At 40.5% G+C, this 16,002-nt stretch overlaps 1 protein-coding gene across 6 annotated transcripts in view; it reads right to left on the bottom strand.

Moving 5' to 3' along the window:
* POLR1A (RNA polymerase I subunit A) overlaps positions 1-16,002 on the bottom strand; it is a 41,818-nt gene that overhangs the window by 5,932 nt on the left and 19,884 nt on the right. For 4 of the 6 annotated variants that reach the window (XR_014228525.1, XR_014228526.1, XR_014228527.1 and 1 more), the window contains 12 exons: positions 15,135-15,300; positions 14,394-14,615; positions 12,677-12,891; positions 11,854-12,021; positions 10,774-10,909; positions 9,597-9,754; positions 7,783-7,897; positions 7,020-7,136; positions 5,874-6,152; positions 4,703-4,903; positions 3,810-3,927; positions 2,396-2,560 (listed from right to left, as the gene is read on the bottom strand). Coding sequence is in view for 3 of the 6 variants with exons in the window: in XM_082315369.1 (XP_082171495.1) it covers positions 2,396-2,560; positions 3,810-3,927; positions 4,703-4,903; positions 5,874-6,152; positions 7,020-7,136; positions 7,783-7,897; positions 9,597-9,754; positions 10,774-10,909; positions 11,854-12,021; positions 12,677-12,891; positions 14,394-14,615; positions 15,135-15,300 (2,060 nt within the window). In the remaining 3 variants the exon portion in view is untranslated. Of the gene's footprint in view, positions 1-2,395; positions 2,561-3,809; positions 3,928-4,702; positions 4,904-5,873; positions 6,153-7,019; positions 7,137-7,782; positions 7,898-8,764; positions 9,183-9,596; positions 9,755-10,773; positions 10,910-11,853; positions 12,022-12,676; positions 12,892-14,393; positions 14,616-15,134; positions 15,301-16,002 lie in introns of those variants that run through there. The other 2 variants (XM_082315371.1, XM_082315370.1) reach the window with 2 other exon arrangements.

A 16,002-nucleotide genomic window follows, 5' to 3' on the forward strand; every position in this document is an offset into this window, starting at 1 on the left:
AGTCGAAAACTTCCTACCCCTGCTACAACCACTATTGTCTCATCCCAATCTTTTTGTGCAAGCAGAGAGTTAGGCCACACATTACTAAACCCTCCCTATTCAGCACGAAAAGACGACACGTTCTGAACTCTAAGAGAACACAGATTTGACCTGCCAGTGAACACATTTTGCTGATTAAACAGATCGCTAAAAAAATACATTAGTGAGGCAAAACCAAAAAGATGCCCTTGTCATTGCTGCCTTTTTCCTTTGTCAGAGTGAATCCTTTTGATGTGGGTTTTAAATCCTTCTGGCTAGATACGAAGAGACCTTTTCACTGGAGAGACATTCCATGGATTCCTTTGATTTTGTGGTTACTCGCTGTAGCGAAATAGTGTCACAGAAATTTGGAAGCTCTCCAGATGACATGTCTGGCTGGGACTGTTTTGCTTTCACTGTTTTTATAAGCATCCAGGCGGTTTTTCATTCATCCTAACTACAGCAAGATGGAATTTTGTCATTAGAGCAGTTGGAAGATTGGAAATAAAACTGTTAAACTTTTGATAAGTTTGGGTCATCTTTATTCTGTTGAGCAAAATGTACTGAACTTTCTATCGTACAGAGGATGGGGGGAGGAGCTGCACCATAGCACAGTGTATGGCATGTGCTTGTTGCTCTGATCTCAGCTACAGCTGAATAATTAAATAGCTGCTCCTAAATGTGTGTCTGCTGAAGAAAAAAATAAAACAAAGCTCCTTTGTTAGGTCATTAAACAAAACAGTCATAACTGTCCTGTTTGCTCACATGATGTTAACAAAGAGTTATTCTTTGAGCAAACAGTCAAAGGGACCTCACTTCTGATGCAGCGTCCTCTCTGCACCCTGAACTCTGATCACAGTCTGCTGGGTCACACCTGCGCTCTACCGGCACTTCTTACGTTAGCTGTGCACAGCGGGCACAAGCCGCCTTTCTGTTTGCCTTCTTGCTGATCAGGCCCATAAGCGAGCAGCCTTGCAGTGTCTCTTTAAATGTACAGTCACGTTATCAGTTACATTAAAGCAAATTAGATCCAGACTGCTGCAGTCCACGTTATGACTTCGATTTCCATCTCAGTCAAATCAATAACTCCCTCCACTTGTAATCAGTGTAGCTTTCCTCCCAATTCACTGTGCCCTTCTGTCAGTGTGCACTTCATGTCTTTATTCATAATATGATCCATAAATATAATTACATTTCACCTGGCAAAAACCTTATTTCTAAGTGAATATGTGATATAACATAAATCCAGAGAGAGAGCACAACTGTGCACGTAACATCCTCTTCTATTCAATTTCACCTCGGATTTGCACTTTCCCTTCCTGATTTTCAGATTAATTTTAAGATAATTGGCTAATTATTGGTTAACTGTAACCAACAGTATTCATTAAAACCCAAATTACCTTCCCAGAAAAGGTATAAAACTGCATTAACAGAAAGGAATTCAGTGATAAAAGTATCTCTGGCATCTGGGCAAGGCAGTTTAAGACACTAGCTGAAGAGATCACGTTGAGAGCTTTTCCCATTTGTAATAGGTAGCAAAGAAGGCAGCACAGGAGCATCCAAGAAGGAGAGTATCCAGCTGGCAAGTGACAGAAACCAAGACCATTTGCAAAAGGGAGACATAATTAGTATCCAAAGCATCAGATCAAGCAAACTGTCTAACGACAGACTTAAAGCACCAGTTTTTTGGATAAGACTCCTAAATGTAGATGGCTAGAGCCATTTCAAAGGCCCTAAATGATCCATGCGGCCATGTCATCTCTGCGCCTTCCAGGGCAGCAACTAGAAGCCAGAAAGGATACTCTTGGGCATCTCAGATGGCACCAGAAATCTACCATTAGACAAATGAATCTGACCCTTGGTCTGTGTGTGAGGAAAAAAGCAAAGGTAGTAAAGTGCTACAAAGCAGAAGAATAAACAGAATCAAAGTAACAACCAGGAGGACTGTTCTCACAACAAAATTCTGAATAGCAAGGTTAGAGATGAAAATACGGAAGTTGTAACAGACATGAAAACAATGCAGAGATGACAGTTTCAGTAGTAGAGACAGAAACAGGCAGATTTAGTAGTCTGTTGTTAAGATCTGTTATAGCAAAGCTTTATCATCTTAAGGTTTGTTATAAAAATGCCTATCTAATTCTTAAAGAAAGGAGTCACAGACCCCACGAATTACATGTGGGAGCTGACTTCATTTAAGCTGACAGAATTTTATTAAAAACATTTGGAACATTTTCCTAGGCAAGGGCTTATTAAAATTTTAGCCTCTGGCATTTTTTTTCTAATGCAATTATGCATTACTCAAAATAGTGGAAAGCGACGATGAAAACAAAGCATATGTGAAACGCTGCAGCAATATATTTCAAACTAAACCATTTACCCATCATTGTTGCTTCCTTCAAGAATTTGTAGCTGGTTTCAAATGTCATCTGTTGCAGAGGGGAGGAGTTGGACTGAATTCCAAAACGATTCAGCGGTTTATAAAATCCTTCAAAACACATGTAATCTGCCACAAGTGAAAGGTGCCGAGGGTCTACCACAATTCCTAAGAATGCAAGAGAGAGCAATCATCAGAGCATTCAAGGGATAAGGTTGTTTTTTTTTTCCTTTTAAATAAATCAGGTCTAAATTAAACCCCCTGAATCTAATCAACATGGATAACATCTCTACTAACATTCTTCTGGCAGTTGCACCTCTTTGTGCATAGCTGGCTTAACTGCTCCCCTCAAATATCCAAGAGAGGCAGACCTCAGTATAACATAAACCAACATCTCTCCAGGGGAACTAAAATGTCAAGAATGCTGTGAGGCGGCAGAGTTTCTCTACATAAAATCAGTAAGGTCTGCATCATCTTTGTTTATGCAGAAGGGGATCACACAGGCATCCATTTGTGATGGGACGGAGCTCTAGCCCCTCACCTGGTGGCCTGCGTTAGCTAGGCACCGGCGTCAGAAAGGTTCTGATATTTTCTGTGCATGATATTAGGCATCCACAGAAAACCCCATTTAGGCTAAAAAGAAATAGCACTTATTTTTAAATAACACTTGGGGAGTCAGTGTAATGGGGGACCATTAACAGCTCTGTCAACATTTACCTAGCAGTTCTTGAACAACATGAAGGTCAGACCATTCCGCGCTGCCAGCTGGCAAATCTGTTTGATATAACTGGATGCTAAAATTCCTGCTGTATTAATCTTTCCTCTTTTCAATAGTTTAATTCACAGCAAGACTAAGCTCACTTAAAGCAAATTCAACATGCCTAACTTCAGCAGCCTATGAAGTCAGGCATCTTCCCTAAACTAGTTGCCTGGACTCTGAATAATCTAAGCAGAGAGAAGAACATTCAGACAATGCAGCACAGCTATTTTAGGAAAAATATAAAAACTCAACTACAAAGGGAGCCTAGACTCCCATCACTAAAAAGCTCGAGTGAGGAAAGATTAATCCTATTCTCAGGACCACTATACAGTTAGCTTCCTCAGACGTCAATGGTTAATTCATCTGGACCTTCCAGCTTGCAAAAACCAAATATACCAGAATAGAAAAGCTCTGTGAAAGGGAGATAAATTCAACCTTGTCTACTGAATTTTCTACTGATTAAATGGAACCTAATAATTAACTAACAAAGTCTTCACAGAAGGCACTATAATGATTAAAATGACGAAAATATGCAACTTAAAAATACACACATAAATGAAAAGATCATGCAAAACACTAACTTTGTAAGCACTGTGGCTGAGTTTTCCCATCTTAATGATTATAAAGACTATCTTTAAAAATACAAAGAGATCTTACCATATACAGCAAATACATCTTTTATTTCCTTTATAATCACCCTCAGGGCAGACTCAATTCCGTAATTCTTAGCCATGGCATGAATATCATTGGAATAAAGTCTGTTAAGGTCCAAAATCTGAAAGCAATAAACCACAGATACAAGTTAGGACAGTAGTTACTTTATATTTCCAAATAACTTAAGCTAAGCTAAGATAGCTTTTTTCCTCCATTTTCCATTAGCTTAAGCAGCACCAACAGTTACAGAACAACTAGGCAGCAGCGCAGTCAAACACAGAGAAAAATTATTCTGAGGACTTATGTTTAAGCTAGTGATTACAGCATTATATATATGAATAAGAGTACTGGAATCAAAACCCATCACAGGAGAAAGTGATATGAAATTAGAAAAAGCAAACAAACAAACAAGCCATCCCAAGCAGCAGAGGAACATGATAAAGTCTTCCAAGCAAGACAACGCAAAGCCCAGCCTGTCTCAGCCAGCCAGAACTTTTAGCAAAAGCAGTAGAAAAGATGTAGCTTAAAACAATCCCGTATTTGTAGAGTTATGGACTCGATGGCATAACAGAACTATTCATTTCCAAGTACTGCATTTCATTTAGATGGAAGAACTCCCTCAAGTAACATTTAGAGAGACAGTTAGAAGCATGGTGTGGAATTCTCTGTCATTAGGCACTGGGCTGCTGCACAAAAACTGATTTGCAAGCTGCCCTTGAGACAAGGCTCTGCTGAGCTCTGAACACATCTGGGGGTAAAAAGTAGGAGGAAGAGACTTTAAGAGCTGAAAAGGCTACACATCAGCCCTGCTAAATTTAAATGGCATCCATCATCCACCGTCTCTCCCTAGAACACAAAAGATCATTCAAGTTTGGGATTATAAATAGATTACGTACATCAGCGTATCTGAACAGCTCCGCAAGGTTTATCCCTTCGGTATGCAGAACAAATTCCTTCTCTCCTTGCTTATTGGTACTTTCATTCAACAAGCATCGTGTGATCCCCTTCACTTCATGAATGACTGTGCTTCGTGCAAGAGAGACAAGTAAGGAGGAGAGGTCGAAGTACACCTTCATCAATGGAAGTGTCAATGAAACCTAAGAAGGAAAAAACCAAGGCAGTGTTCTGTAAGGAAACTGGAACATTGGACTCGGCAGCCAGCCTCTCCTTTGTAGGCAAAAAGTAGACAACTGAACAGCTGGGATTACCCTAGCTGTGTGCTTGGGAACGTAAATGTCTGACTAGAATTACAGCTGAATGATGCTAATAAGAACACCACATCCCAGGACCACTCATCCACATCGCTTTCAAGATCTCTGAATTTGCATTGACTGGGATTTGGGTTTTTATTTGTTTGCTTTGGATGTTTAGAGTTTTTCCCTTCTGTCTTGCAGGAAGACCATGCAAGTTTCTCAATACCTGCAGCCTGTTTGATTTTGTTGCATCTTCTGAGAGTTTCAAAGCAGTATTAGCTCACGTTAAAGTAAAGGCATAAGATTTTTCAGCGTGAGCTAAATTGGAAGACTGGGGAGGTGGATGAGGCACAGCTGAGGTCAAAGACAGTGTGTTGCTGGAGGGGTTTTTGGGAGGAATATAGGAGTAGAATTGGGGGAAGGACGTAGGATAAAATTAGCTAGCTAGATCTGAAACAAAACATTTCTGGAAACATTAAAAAAAGGTCTGTTAAAAACAGGGGGAATGAAATGTTTCTGTATCCATGAAATTCACATTCCTGACAGATTTGTTCAACTGCCACTGTCACATTTGGTCAAGAATTTCTGTCCCCTCTAATTACTATTTCATGCAACTAAGCATTCCAGCTTTATTCATCCTAAATTCCTCCATGAGTAGATATGCTTCCCAATATAAAGCTCCCCTTCTGCCCAGGACACCTTGTGGACACACTCCTAAACAGCCTCTTTCAAAAGTCCAGTCATCACTTTTATTAACAAGCTACGCAGTGCTGCATCATTGCTGCATCATGTACTTAAAGATTAAAACACAATAAACCTGTCAGTTATCTTTAAAAAAACACCACACACATGTTTCCAGGTGCCACCATCTTACCTCACACCAAAGTTCATTTTCGGTGTCAAACGTGTAATCCTGTATTGATGGGTGGCTGTCCAGAACAGCATTTACTCGCAACTCTGCTGACTGAAGTAATCGATCTTTCTCTTTTTTTGTCTGAGACATAAAGGAAAGATGTTGAGATTCATCACCATCTGCTCCAATCTGATCTTCTGCACTGGGAGTCCTTTCTTCTTTTTCTGATTCAGCCTCTTCATCTTCTAGATTCTCATCAATGTTTTCTTCCCCATTCTCTTCTTCACTCTCATAATCAACCTGCGAAGAAATAATGTATTTATCTGAGCCAGCACTTGTACAGAAACAAAACGTGCCATGAACAGTTTTATTCATGAATATTTTTGACAGCTGAGTTGCAAGTACCTCACCTGTGACACAATGAAAATGCAATGCTGTTGTACAGAAAATAATACAACAGATCCCATTCAGTTTCTATTTCTTTATATTCTTGCCATTATTCCTCAACACAGTCCAGGATGCCAGGATCTCAGGTTATTGGGACTGTAGCAGAATTTAGTTTTCTCCCCCTGAAAAAGGCTCTTCCCATAATCCAACTCTAATGATGGGATTCCCTCAGGGTTTTCAATTACTTTACCCTCTTGCTGAAATTACAGCAACCCATCTTTTAAGCAGTAATTATGAAGTAGTGAACACAGAAAAACATGCAGAGCCAGGGAGAATATTTCTTAAGACCTACAGTAAAGTTTTAAAAACAATTAATGACACGAAATCAGCAAGAGGTAAGATTAAGGTGAACTTCAGCACAGACAACCTGACTGCCAGACCCATCTACCCAATGCCTGAAGAACAAGGCTTCGGAAAAACAGAGATCTCTTCCATCTCTAACTTGCATGGTTCCGGATTAGTCTTAAAGAACAGCAGCAACCAGGTTGAACTACAATGACCATGGTCATCACAAGTCTCAGCCCACATCTTCTGCTATAGATTTCCCTCCATCCGAATCAAAACTGATCAGCACAAAGCAGAGGCTTTCCTATCCCCTTTCCTGTGGGGTTTGGTTTTTTTCAGCATTTTGTCTCAATAGAAGCTTTCCTTCCCAACTCAAACCAAGGCAGAGGAAATTGGGAATTAATGTGCAGTGCTGAGCACCTATAAAATCATTACCTCCTCTTCTTGGTTCTTTCTCCGTTTTGCTTCTGTAGCATCGCCATCCCCTTCATCAGCTTCCGCGTCAACTATGTTCTCTTCTTCCTCTGCTGGAGCTTCCTGATTATTCTGTGTCTAAAAATCCACGACAGAGCAGACGGATAGTCATGCTGACTCTGCTAGGAAGCATCAACTGCATCAAAAGGCTTTAGCCAAACATTTGGAATTTAACAATCCCTTGTTCAACGGTCTACCTTTAAGGACAAATTAATGTCTAGAAGCCCACTACTAAAAAGAAACAATGAACTTACAACTCATGATAACTTTAACATTAAACAAGATGAATGTCTACAAGATAGATAAGCTGTCACCCCGCTTATATGACAGTCCTTGTTGGGAGAGGGATGGCACAAAGCATGCGCAAAAGCCTTTCAATGAAAAAAAGGATCTTCCCCAAAGTTTTGACAACCACTGCTACAACAGGACATTGATCTGGGAGCAAACGGAGAGTAATATGCTTTTATCACACTGAAGCTAAAGTAAAAGGGCATTTTCAGAGTACAGTCTTAAGTAAATTAGAATTTAATACATAATAACTTTAATTTCCTTGTTAATTTTATGAGAATTCAAAGACAGCATATGCACAAGGAAAATATTTAAGAAGTAATTTAGTATTCACACATTTCATGTTCACATTGAAACACGCTATGCGTTTCCAAATTCTGGTTGTCAAAAATAGGTAAAGGAAATGAGGCATTTTTCAGGTAATGTTTCCCCGTACCTTGTCTTGTTCACCATCTAAATCTTTCCGAGTTGCCTTCCGGGTGCTGACTTCAGTAAAAGATGCCATCTTTGCATTCTTCCTTTTAATTGCTTCCAGAAAAATTTTAAAGAACCTGAAAGAAGCAGCAACCCAGAATGTCAAAGCTCAGCAGTACCGCAGTCAATTTCAAGTTGTTGGAAAATTAATTTATTTTGTTTAAGAAGCAAGTCAACTCATGACAGGATGCGTTCTCCAGTGGATGCAAAAGTACTTCTAGGATAAGGCAAATAATTTTTCTTCTCATCCCTTTAGGAATCAAAAGGTTGGTATCATCTCTCTGAAGATCACAGATGTAGCCATGCATCCAAAGCTTAAAATTAGAAGCTCATCTGGACATAAAATCTGCACGGCAAACTGACCCTCAGAAGAGATGGTTTACTACTGGACTTTTTTCTTTTTTTTTTTTTTTTTTCCTTTTTTTTTTTTTCCTTTTTTTTTTTTTTCCTTTTTTAAACCAACGAGCACAGGCGAAATTGTTAAATAAAGTAAATCCAGCTTGAACTCATGTGGCCTGAAGGAAGAACAAAGCAATGAAACCTTTTTGCAAAACAAAACCAGCTTTCAATAGACCCTTATCATTAAATGTTCTACTTTTAACTACACAAATTCAGCCCGATATGGGGAAGGAGGCAGGGGAAAAAAGAAAGAAAGAAAGGGGGGGGGGGAAAAGTCAGCCTTTTCATAGAATCATGGAATGGTTTGGGTTGGAAGGGACCTTTAAAGGCCATCCAGTCCAACCCCCTGCAATGAGCAGGGACATCTTCAACTAGATCAGGTTGCTCAGAGCCCTGTCCAGCCTGGCCTTGAAGGTTTCCAGGGATGGGGCATCTCCCACCTCTCTGGGCAACCTGTGCCAGTGTTTCACCACCCTCATTGTAAAAAATTTCTTCCTTATGTCTAGTCTGAATCTACCCTCTTTTAGTTTAAAACCATTACCCCTTGTCCTATTGCTAAGCCCCCTTTAAGTACTGAAAGGCCGCAATAAGGTCTCCCTGCAGCCTTCTCTTCTCCAGGCTGAACAACCCCAGCTCTCTCAGCCTTTCCTCACAGCAGAGGTGCTCCAGCCCTCTGATCATTTTTGTGGCCTCCTCTGGAGCCGCTCCAACAGGTCCATGTCCTTCCTCTGCTGAGGACCCCAGAGCTGGAGGCAGGGCTGCAGGTGGGGTCTCACCAGAGCAGAGCAGAGGGGCAGAATCCCCTCCCTCGCCCTGCTGGCCACGCTGCTTTGGATGCAGCCCAGGATACGGTTGGCCTTCTGGGCTTCAAGCGCACATCGCCGGCTCATGTCCAGCTTTTCATCCACCAGTACCCCTGAGTCCTTCTCGGCAGGGCTGCTCTTAATCCCTTCATTCCCCAGCCTGTCTCCAATTTATTTATTAACAAAAAAAAAAAAAAAAAAAAAAAAAAGGTTTATTTCTGTTCAATGGGAGCACCAAGGGATAATTAAAGTATTCAAACATTTCTGCTGGTAATAAATGTTTAAGCACCCAAAGATACGGAATGGGATGTTGCTTACACCAGCTCTTCTCCGAGTATATCAGAGACATGTGAAAGATCTGCCTTGATACAATTCTGCACTGTCACCAAGCCACAGATCCATGGTTTTACTCAAGACATAAAAAGCCACTGCACAGATGCTTTTGCAAGCAGATCTGCAGGAAGCCGTTGCTCCGAAAGCCATAGCAGCACTAATAAATAACATGCAGCGACCCTTACAGCCCGTGGAAAGGCAAACGAAGAGCAAACATTGAAGTATCTGAAAGCACACTCACCTTGTTTCCATGAAGTGCAAGATCTCCCTGGGCTTCACACACTTCTCCTCTCGGTAATATTCATGGGGCAAGAAATGGAATTTGACTTTGTAGAGGCGATGTTTGTTCTGCTTGCACTTCACACGCAGGGATTCCTCTATCTCAACTTTCTGCAAGACCTACAAAAGCCACAAGTAGGAACATTACTTCTTTGATGAAGACACTTCATTTACTTCCTGCAACCCCGATGCTTTCCATATGAGACCAGCATTACACAAGGCTAACTGGCAAACTTTTCTGGAGGCTTTGTGGCGGCTCTTGGGGAAGAGGACTCTACCGTACCGCACTCTTTTTGGCTTAAACTCCTCCCAACAACTAACTTAAACAATACTGGGAGAACAGCCTCACCTCCCACCCAACTCCTTCACAGGAGACTACACTTCTTAGTGGGCCAACAGCTTCATTTTAGTAACCCATGCTCACTGAGCATGATAGTGTTTCAGCATAGAGTTGAGTCTTAATTCTATCCTTGCTGCTTTCAACTTGAAAGAGTAAGAGAGAAGAGGGTAGGGCATGCAGGAGAGCACAAGAAAGACTGCACTCCTAGGAAGAGAGGGAGCACAGGATACATCAGACATCAGATTTCAATATGTTCAGTCTCCAAGGAGCCACACGTTTTGCTTCTATTGAGCACAGCCATTTGTATGAGATTAGGAAGGGGTAGGGGACAAACAAAAACGTCTCTACTATGCTAGTCACAGCCAAATTAGCTTGTCTCAAAGACAAAACAAGACCCCTCCAATTCTAGAGACTGACAAAAATGAGCTTGAGAAAAAAGCAAACAAGGCTATGGCAGCAAACATAAACCCTCCCTGCCATTATACTACTGCTATGTATGAACTATTACGCTCCCCCTTTATGTTCTACAGAGAGTTTGTAGCCTGTGACGATGCTCTACAGGTTAAATTGAATTTAAGTCTGCTACAGCCACAGTAACTACAGTTACTTTCAATGGTCCACTTCCTAGAGGATATTACAGGTTGAGTAGGCAAGAGGTGAAGAGAAAGGACCCTCCCATCTTGCACCCACAGGTAACCCTTCAAAAATGGAAGCAGCTACAAAGTCAGACTAAGTGATGAGCTCAAATAGGAATTTTTTTTTGCAGACTCTCAAAAGATACACTGAATAGGAGGCTCACCTCAGCTAAGCACACCCTTGTGAGCTGTTTCTTAAGCTGTTTCACCTTCTTGAGAGCTTTCTTGGTATTGAACACAGGAACACTCATCATTGGTGTTTTAATATTTGCACTGGCTACCATCAGTATTTCCCGCAACCTTTAAATAAAGAACGATCTTTCAAATTAAGCAATAAAAGCACCATGCAATCAAATAAATATCTAGTTCATTTAAATAGGCAGCATGCAGCAACTGCCAGTTCCACCAAAGCCATACGCATCAAGAGCTGTGGTTACCACCGCAGCGCGCCTTTTCGCTTTTCTCATTCCTCATCAGGCACAGCACAACAGTAGCTCTACTGCCTCAATTAGATTTTCACCCCAATTACGGGAAGAGACTAGAGATGATGATAAATTATTCCAAGAACAGAAGAACTAATGAAACCTGTTTCCTACAGATGCATAATATATGCTCCTCATACTTTTTCCCCTTCTTCTGCTTCTCTGAGGTAACACAACCATCTCCCACCTAAGGCATCACACACCTACGCACAAGGCCAGGGTCAGCACCCATGTTATTCAGAACAAGCTGATGACTGGCTGGTAAACACGTGTGCGCCGATGAAGTCACTGTCACCATACAGAAGAGCCAAGGGAAACCTGGCTGCTCTACAACAGGTCTCTTTCTAGATAGGTAACGATAATACTAAACATGCCAGATTTCATAGTTGCAGTGAAATTTTGTGTGTGAAAGAAATAGGTTTAAAAGTTAGTAGGTGGAAGAAGAGGCTGGCAGGGGGCAAATCCAAAAAGTACTATTTTTTTAGGCTTATACTGTACTGACTAAAATATAGAAACAAATAAGCCATTTGCTATGTATCAGATAAGATTAAGCGGCCTTCACAGATATTTTGTATCTGGAAAATGAACCAAAACAACCATAAAATTGTAAAACGTTAAAGTAATTCTGAACAGGCACAATTTACAATTAAACTGAAGGATCATTTGCCCTTAAGATTACACATGTACCTGCCAGTGAGATTAAGCACTATTACTTAAGTGCCAAAAATGGCAAAGGACCCATTGAGAACACAGTTTTCTCACCTGGGAATACCCAATGTGACATTCATTTCACCTCTGCCAGCAAAGTGGAAGGTGTTCAGAGTCATCTGCGTGGAAGGTTCCCCAATACTCTGAGCTGCAAGAAGACCCACAGCTTCTCCTGGGTCACAAAGAGATCGCTGCCATTTTAAATACAACAAATCCCTTAATCTGAAAACAGGAAATTAAGAAGAGGTTTAGCTCAATGTAATACAAAATAAGGAACTCGAAAAAGACTGAAACATTGCTCAGTTCAATAAAGTTACCTCTTTCAGGCAATTTCTCACAGTAGCCTATGGATAAATACATTCCAGAAACCATAGATTTGTCTGTCCCAATCTGATCTGACAAACACAGCCCATTAACACAGAACTGGGGCCTTGGCCAAACTGTATTTTACTTCTACTGCTAATTCCCAGAAAGCCAAAAGAGAGTCCATTTACTCCCACTTGCTCATCTTAACTGCCTTGCTAACTCCAAGGTGTGCAAGAGCAGTTTTTGGTTTTTAACTGTAACTATAAAGTATTATCTTATATGTAGGTGCACAGCAATATGTTGCTGTTATTCCATAAAGCCTTTGCGAAAGCCCATAGCAGCATGGACAATTTAGGTTTAGAAGAAAAAGATAACCAAGGCCTCTCCACTGCATACTAAGCACACTTGGCTTTCAGGAACCATTCTGAAACCCACTACTTTGTTTCACAAAGGTCACAACAAAAACAAGAGATGATAAAAAGACTTTTAATCTTTAGCAAACTCAGTCCAAAAATACGGTTGGTTTTTTTTTTGGCTCAGTGCAAAGAAGCAAAGGCACAGAAGTTATTACCTATCAGAAGAAAGTTCTGAGCGCATATAACTTTGTCTGTTCTCAGATTCCCATTTGTTGATATAATTTTCGACTCCATTTTCAAATGTTTCTGAAACAGATGCAAAATAAGTATCTGGACGCCAAACACCAAGGCTTGGGTCAGGACACTTATTTGTCTTCTTCAGATACTTTCGTCGTTTCTTCTCATCTAGTTCATACCACATCTTCAATAACTGAAAATAAGAGGAGATTTTTAAGCATACTGGTTTATCCACAATAAGACCAAAACCAAATAACACTGCTGCCACCAGCGATCAAACAACAGTGAAGGAGGAAAAGATTACCTGCGTAAAACTTCAGGATGTATGTAATACATAGCAAACAACTCAGCTACTGCTATGGTGTTCTCCATTTTCTGATACTTACATTTTTGATCCCAAATGATTTCAAGGTTCTTTACAAACTTGAAATAGTCAGTTATCTATCCATAGTAACTACTCCAGAAACCAGTGAAATACAGCCCTCTAAGAACGATTTTAACTTGGGAGTGAATCCCCTTGACATATATAAGTCTTTACTTCTAGCTGACTACCACCTCGCCTGTCTAAAGCTGGCATGACAAAAGCTTCTCTGATTTTCAGCTGTCGACATTGAAGCACAATAGTCCAGCAGAGGCCTTGAACGTAGCTTGCATCTTATGCATGCTAATCTACTTTACTTCTATTCTTGAGTTTGCTAGTCCTTCAAGTAACATTTCAAATGTTGCATTTAATAAAGAAAAAAGCTAATACTGACTTAAAAAAAAAAAATCAATACAGAAAATAAGCTAAACGTATCTTCTACATATCTTGCTGTTTTATGAAGGAGGAACTGGCTTGTGACATGGAAGTCTGTCCATTGAGCTTTACAATATATTGAGACAGAGATAAACACGTATCTATATCTACCTGATCTACTGAAAGAAAAACATGAACAAATAGTGAATGAATCCCCAAGCCAAACTGTTTTGAACATTATCAAAAGTGCCAATAGAAACACAAATTCAGCACAGCTGATAAATGAACCAGTGATTAGGCATAATATTTTCAGACAAACTAATAGCGTTATATATCTCAACACCTTCAACTTGGAGCTTCATGCTAACTGTCCATGTTCTACCAGGGTAAATTGCTTGTGACAGCGAGGCTGTGAAGCAGCACCTGTTTGCATTTTGTGTCCATACATACAATCTTCATTAGAGCCATAACATATACATTAGTGCCCTGATGTACAAGAGGCTTAAACAAGAGTACTTTTTTTGAAACACTAGGCAGGGCTGGCTCAGCCCTCTGATCCTCATATTTAAACAGGCTCTCATCCAGCTAGCAGGTATCTGTCCATGCAAGAGATATCTACTCTGTGTACATAAAAAACCAACCAAACAAAACAAAACAACACACCACCAAAAAAACCCAAACAAAACCAATCCCCCAAAAGCACCCACAAACATAGGCTGTTTTCTAAAACCAGTTTTACCTCAGGTTTTGGCCTCTGCCCTAGCACTAGGGTCCACAGGCTTTAATAAATGAATTTCAGCTTCATCACCCACACAGCTGACATACGATTCCTTCAAAAGGTAACTTGTATAAGTAGACTGTGAAACACTTTGGGACATAAAAAGCCATTAAAAAAAAACCCCACTGAATCCTGCAACTTTTTTAAAGGGCTCAATCAATTCAACCCCTTTCTGCGTTACCTGTAAAGTAGCAGGATCTCTTCCATTTTTGATTTCTCCTCCTGGAATCTGTGCTTTTACACTTGCCATTTTCTTCTGGGAAAACATCAGAAAACCTCCTTCTCTTTGCACAGAGTTTTGGTGCCTGGCTCGCCACTTTTTGATGGCTTTGAACTGCTGGTTAGCTTGGTGAGATTCCATCCTTGCTAAAGCTTCATCCAGATGGTTTGTCTTCTGGATTACCTATAAGAAAGTTACCTGTATGATTATTCTTCTCTCTATGCTCACTGTAGCAGAAAAGGCAAAGCAAACTGAAAAGGTCATCTGCTGCCACTCAAAACGTTCAGCTGCTGTAAAACAATTTTAAAAATTGGTTTTCATCCCGAGACAAAACTCCTATCTTTATGTGACCACTGCCATTCTTTAATAACCAGTGATGATACTGGTCAAAGGAAGGTAATCAAACTTGACAGACTGAAGCGTAAAGTCATCCGTGTTGAATCCAACTGCAGAGTCAGGATAGACGAGAACAGGGAGAGCGCTTGGTACTCTGTTGAACTTGGGACTGCTTAAATCACGCCACAGACATAAGATTCACTTCCATATTTTGAATACAATGGCAAATAAAAATATAGGTTAGTCTGAGAGTGACTGAGAGAAACAACTACGCCACTGGATCCCTAACAGATATGCCAAATGTTAACCGTGCATTTCAGTCTTCCCCTTCACCCCACATAAATACTTAAGATTCAGGTGTTCTACCTCGTAGTTTTCTGCAATGAAAGGGAACTGCTCGGGTTGCAAGAACTGAGTTTTAGGGATATCAAGCCCATCTTCTCCATACAGAAACTGCACCACGCTGCCATCACTATCTCGTACAGTCAGGTCATACTGAACTACCAGTCCTTCCAAATGTTTTATGATACATCTGTTCCAAAGAAAAAAGAAAATGCTGTTAAGAGGTTACAAAGCAACAAGGATGATATAACTCTAACATGAGAAATACTGTTTTCATTAATATCTTAAGTGCATTTAAGGGCTGATGAGGAATTCTGGAAGCCAAAAATCATACAGACATGACACACAGGTGAAATGTGTAATAATACTGCAAAGCTTTCTCCATGTCGCTCCCTCCAGTTTCCTTGGACTGAAGTGACTTGAAATAGCAAATTACTCTCTATTTCTGCTGTCATTCTTAAACAGCTGTCTGAAAGAAGGGGGCATCCCTCCTTTAGAACCCCTCACTACCCTCTAAAACAATTAAAAAGTTCTATCTTCTATACACTGGAAGTGTTGCTTGAGTAAAGATGAGGGCCACGCAATGTGGCCAAGAAAAACTGGAGTTGCCTGGAATTTGTACATCTTTACTTGTACCAGGAAAAAGATTTCTCCAAAAGGAAAAGTTGCCGCTGCTATGTGCCAAAGATAAGTTAGAGATGATAAAGCTGCACTTGATCTAGTCCTCTGGAAAGTCAGTCTTAGAACATTCCACTCAGACAGTAAACACTTTTCCAAAAGGCAAGTACACTGGAGTTAATCCAAGCAATACAGGTGCTTCTTCCAGTCTACAGTACTCTACAAAACAAACACACACCCCACACACCCCCCCCCAAACAAAAGGACCTTTTAA

The sequence above is a fragment of the Platalea leucorodia genome (genome assembly GCF_965183815.1).
Source record: "Platalea leucorodia genome assembly, chromosome: 6".
NCBI lineage: Eukaryota > Metazoa > Chordata > Aves > Pelecaniformes > Threskiornithidae > Platalea > Platalea leucorodia.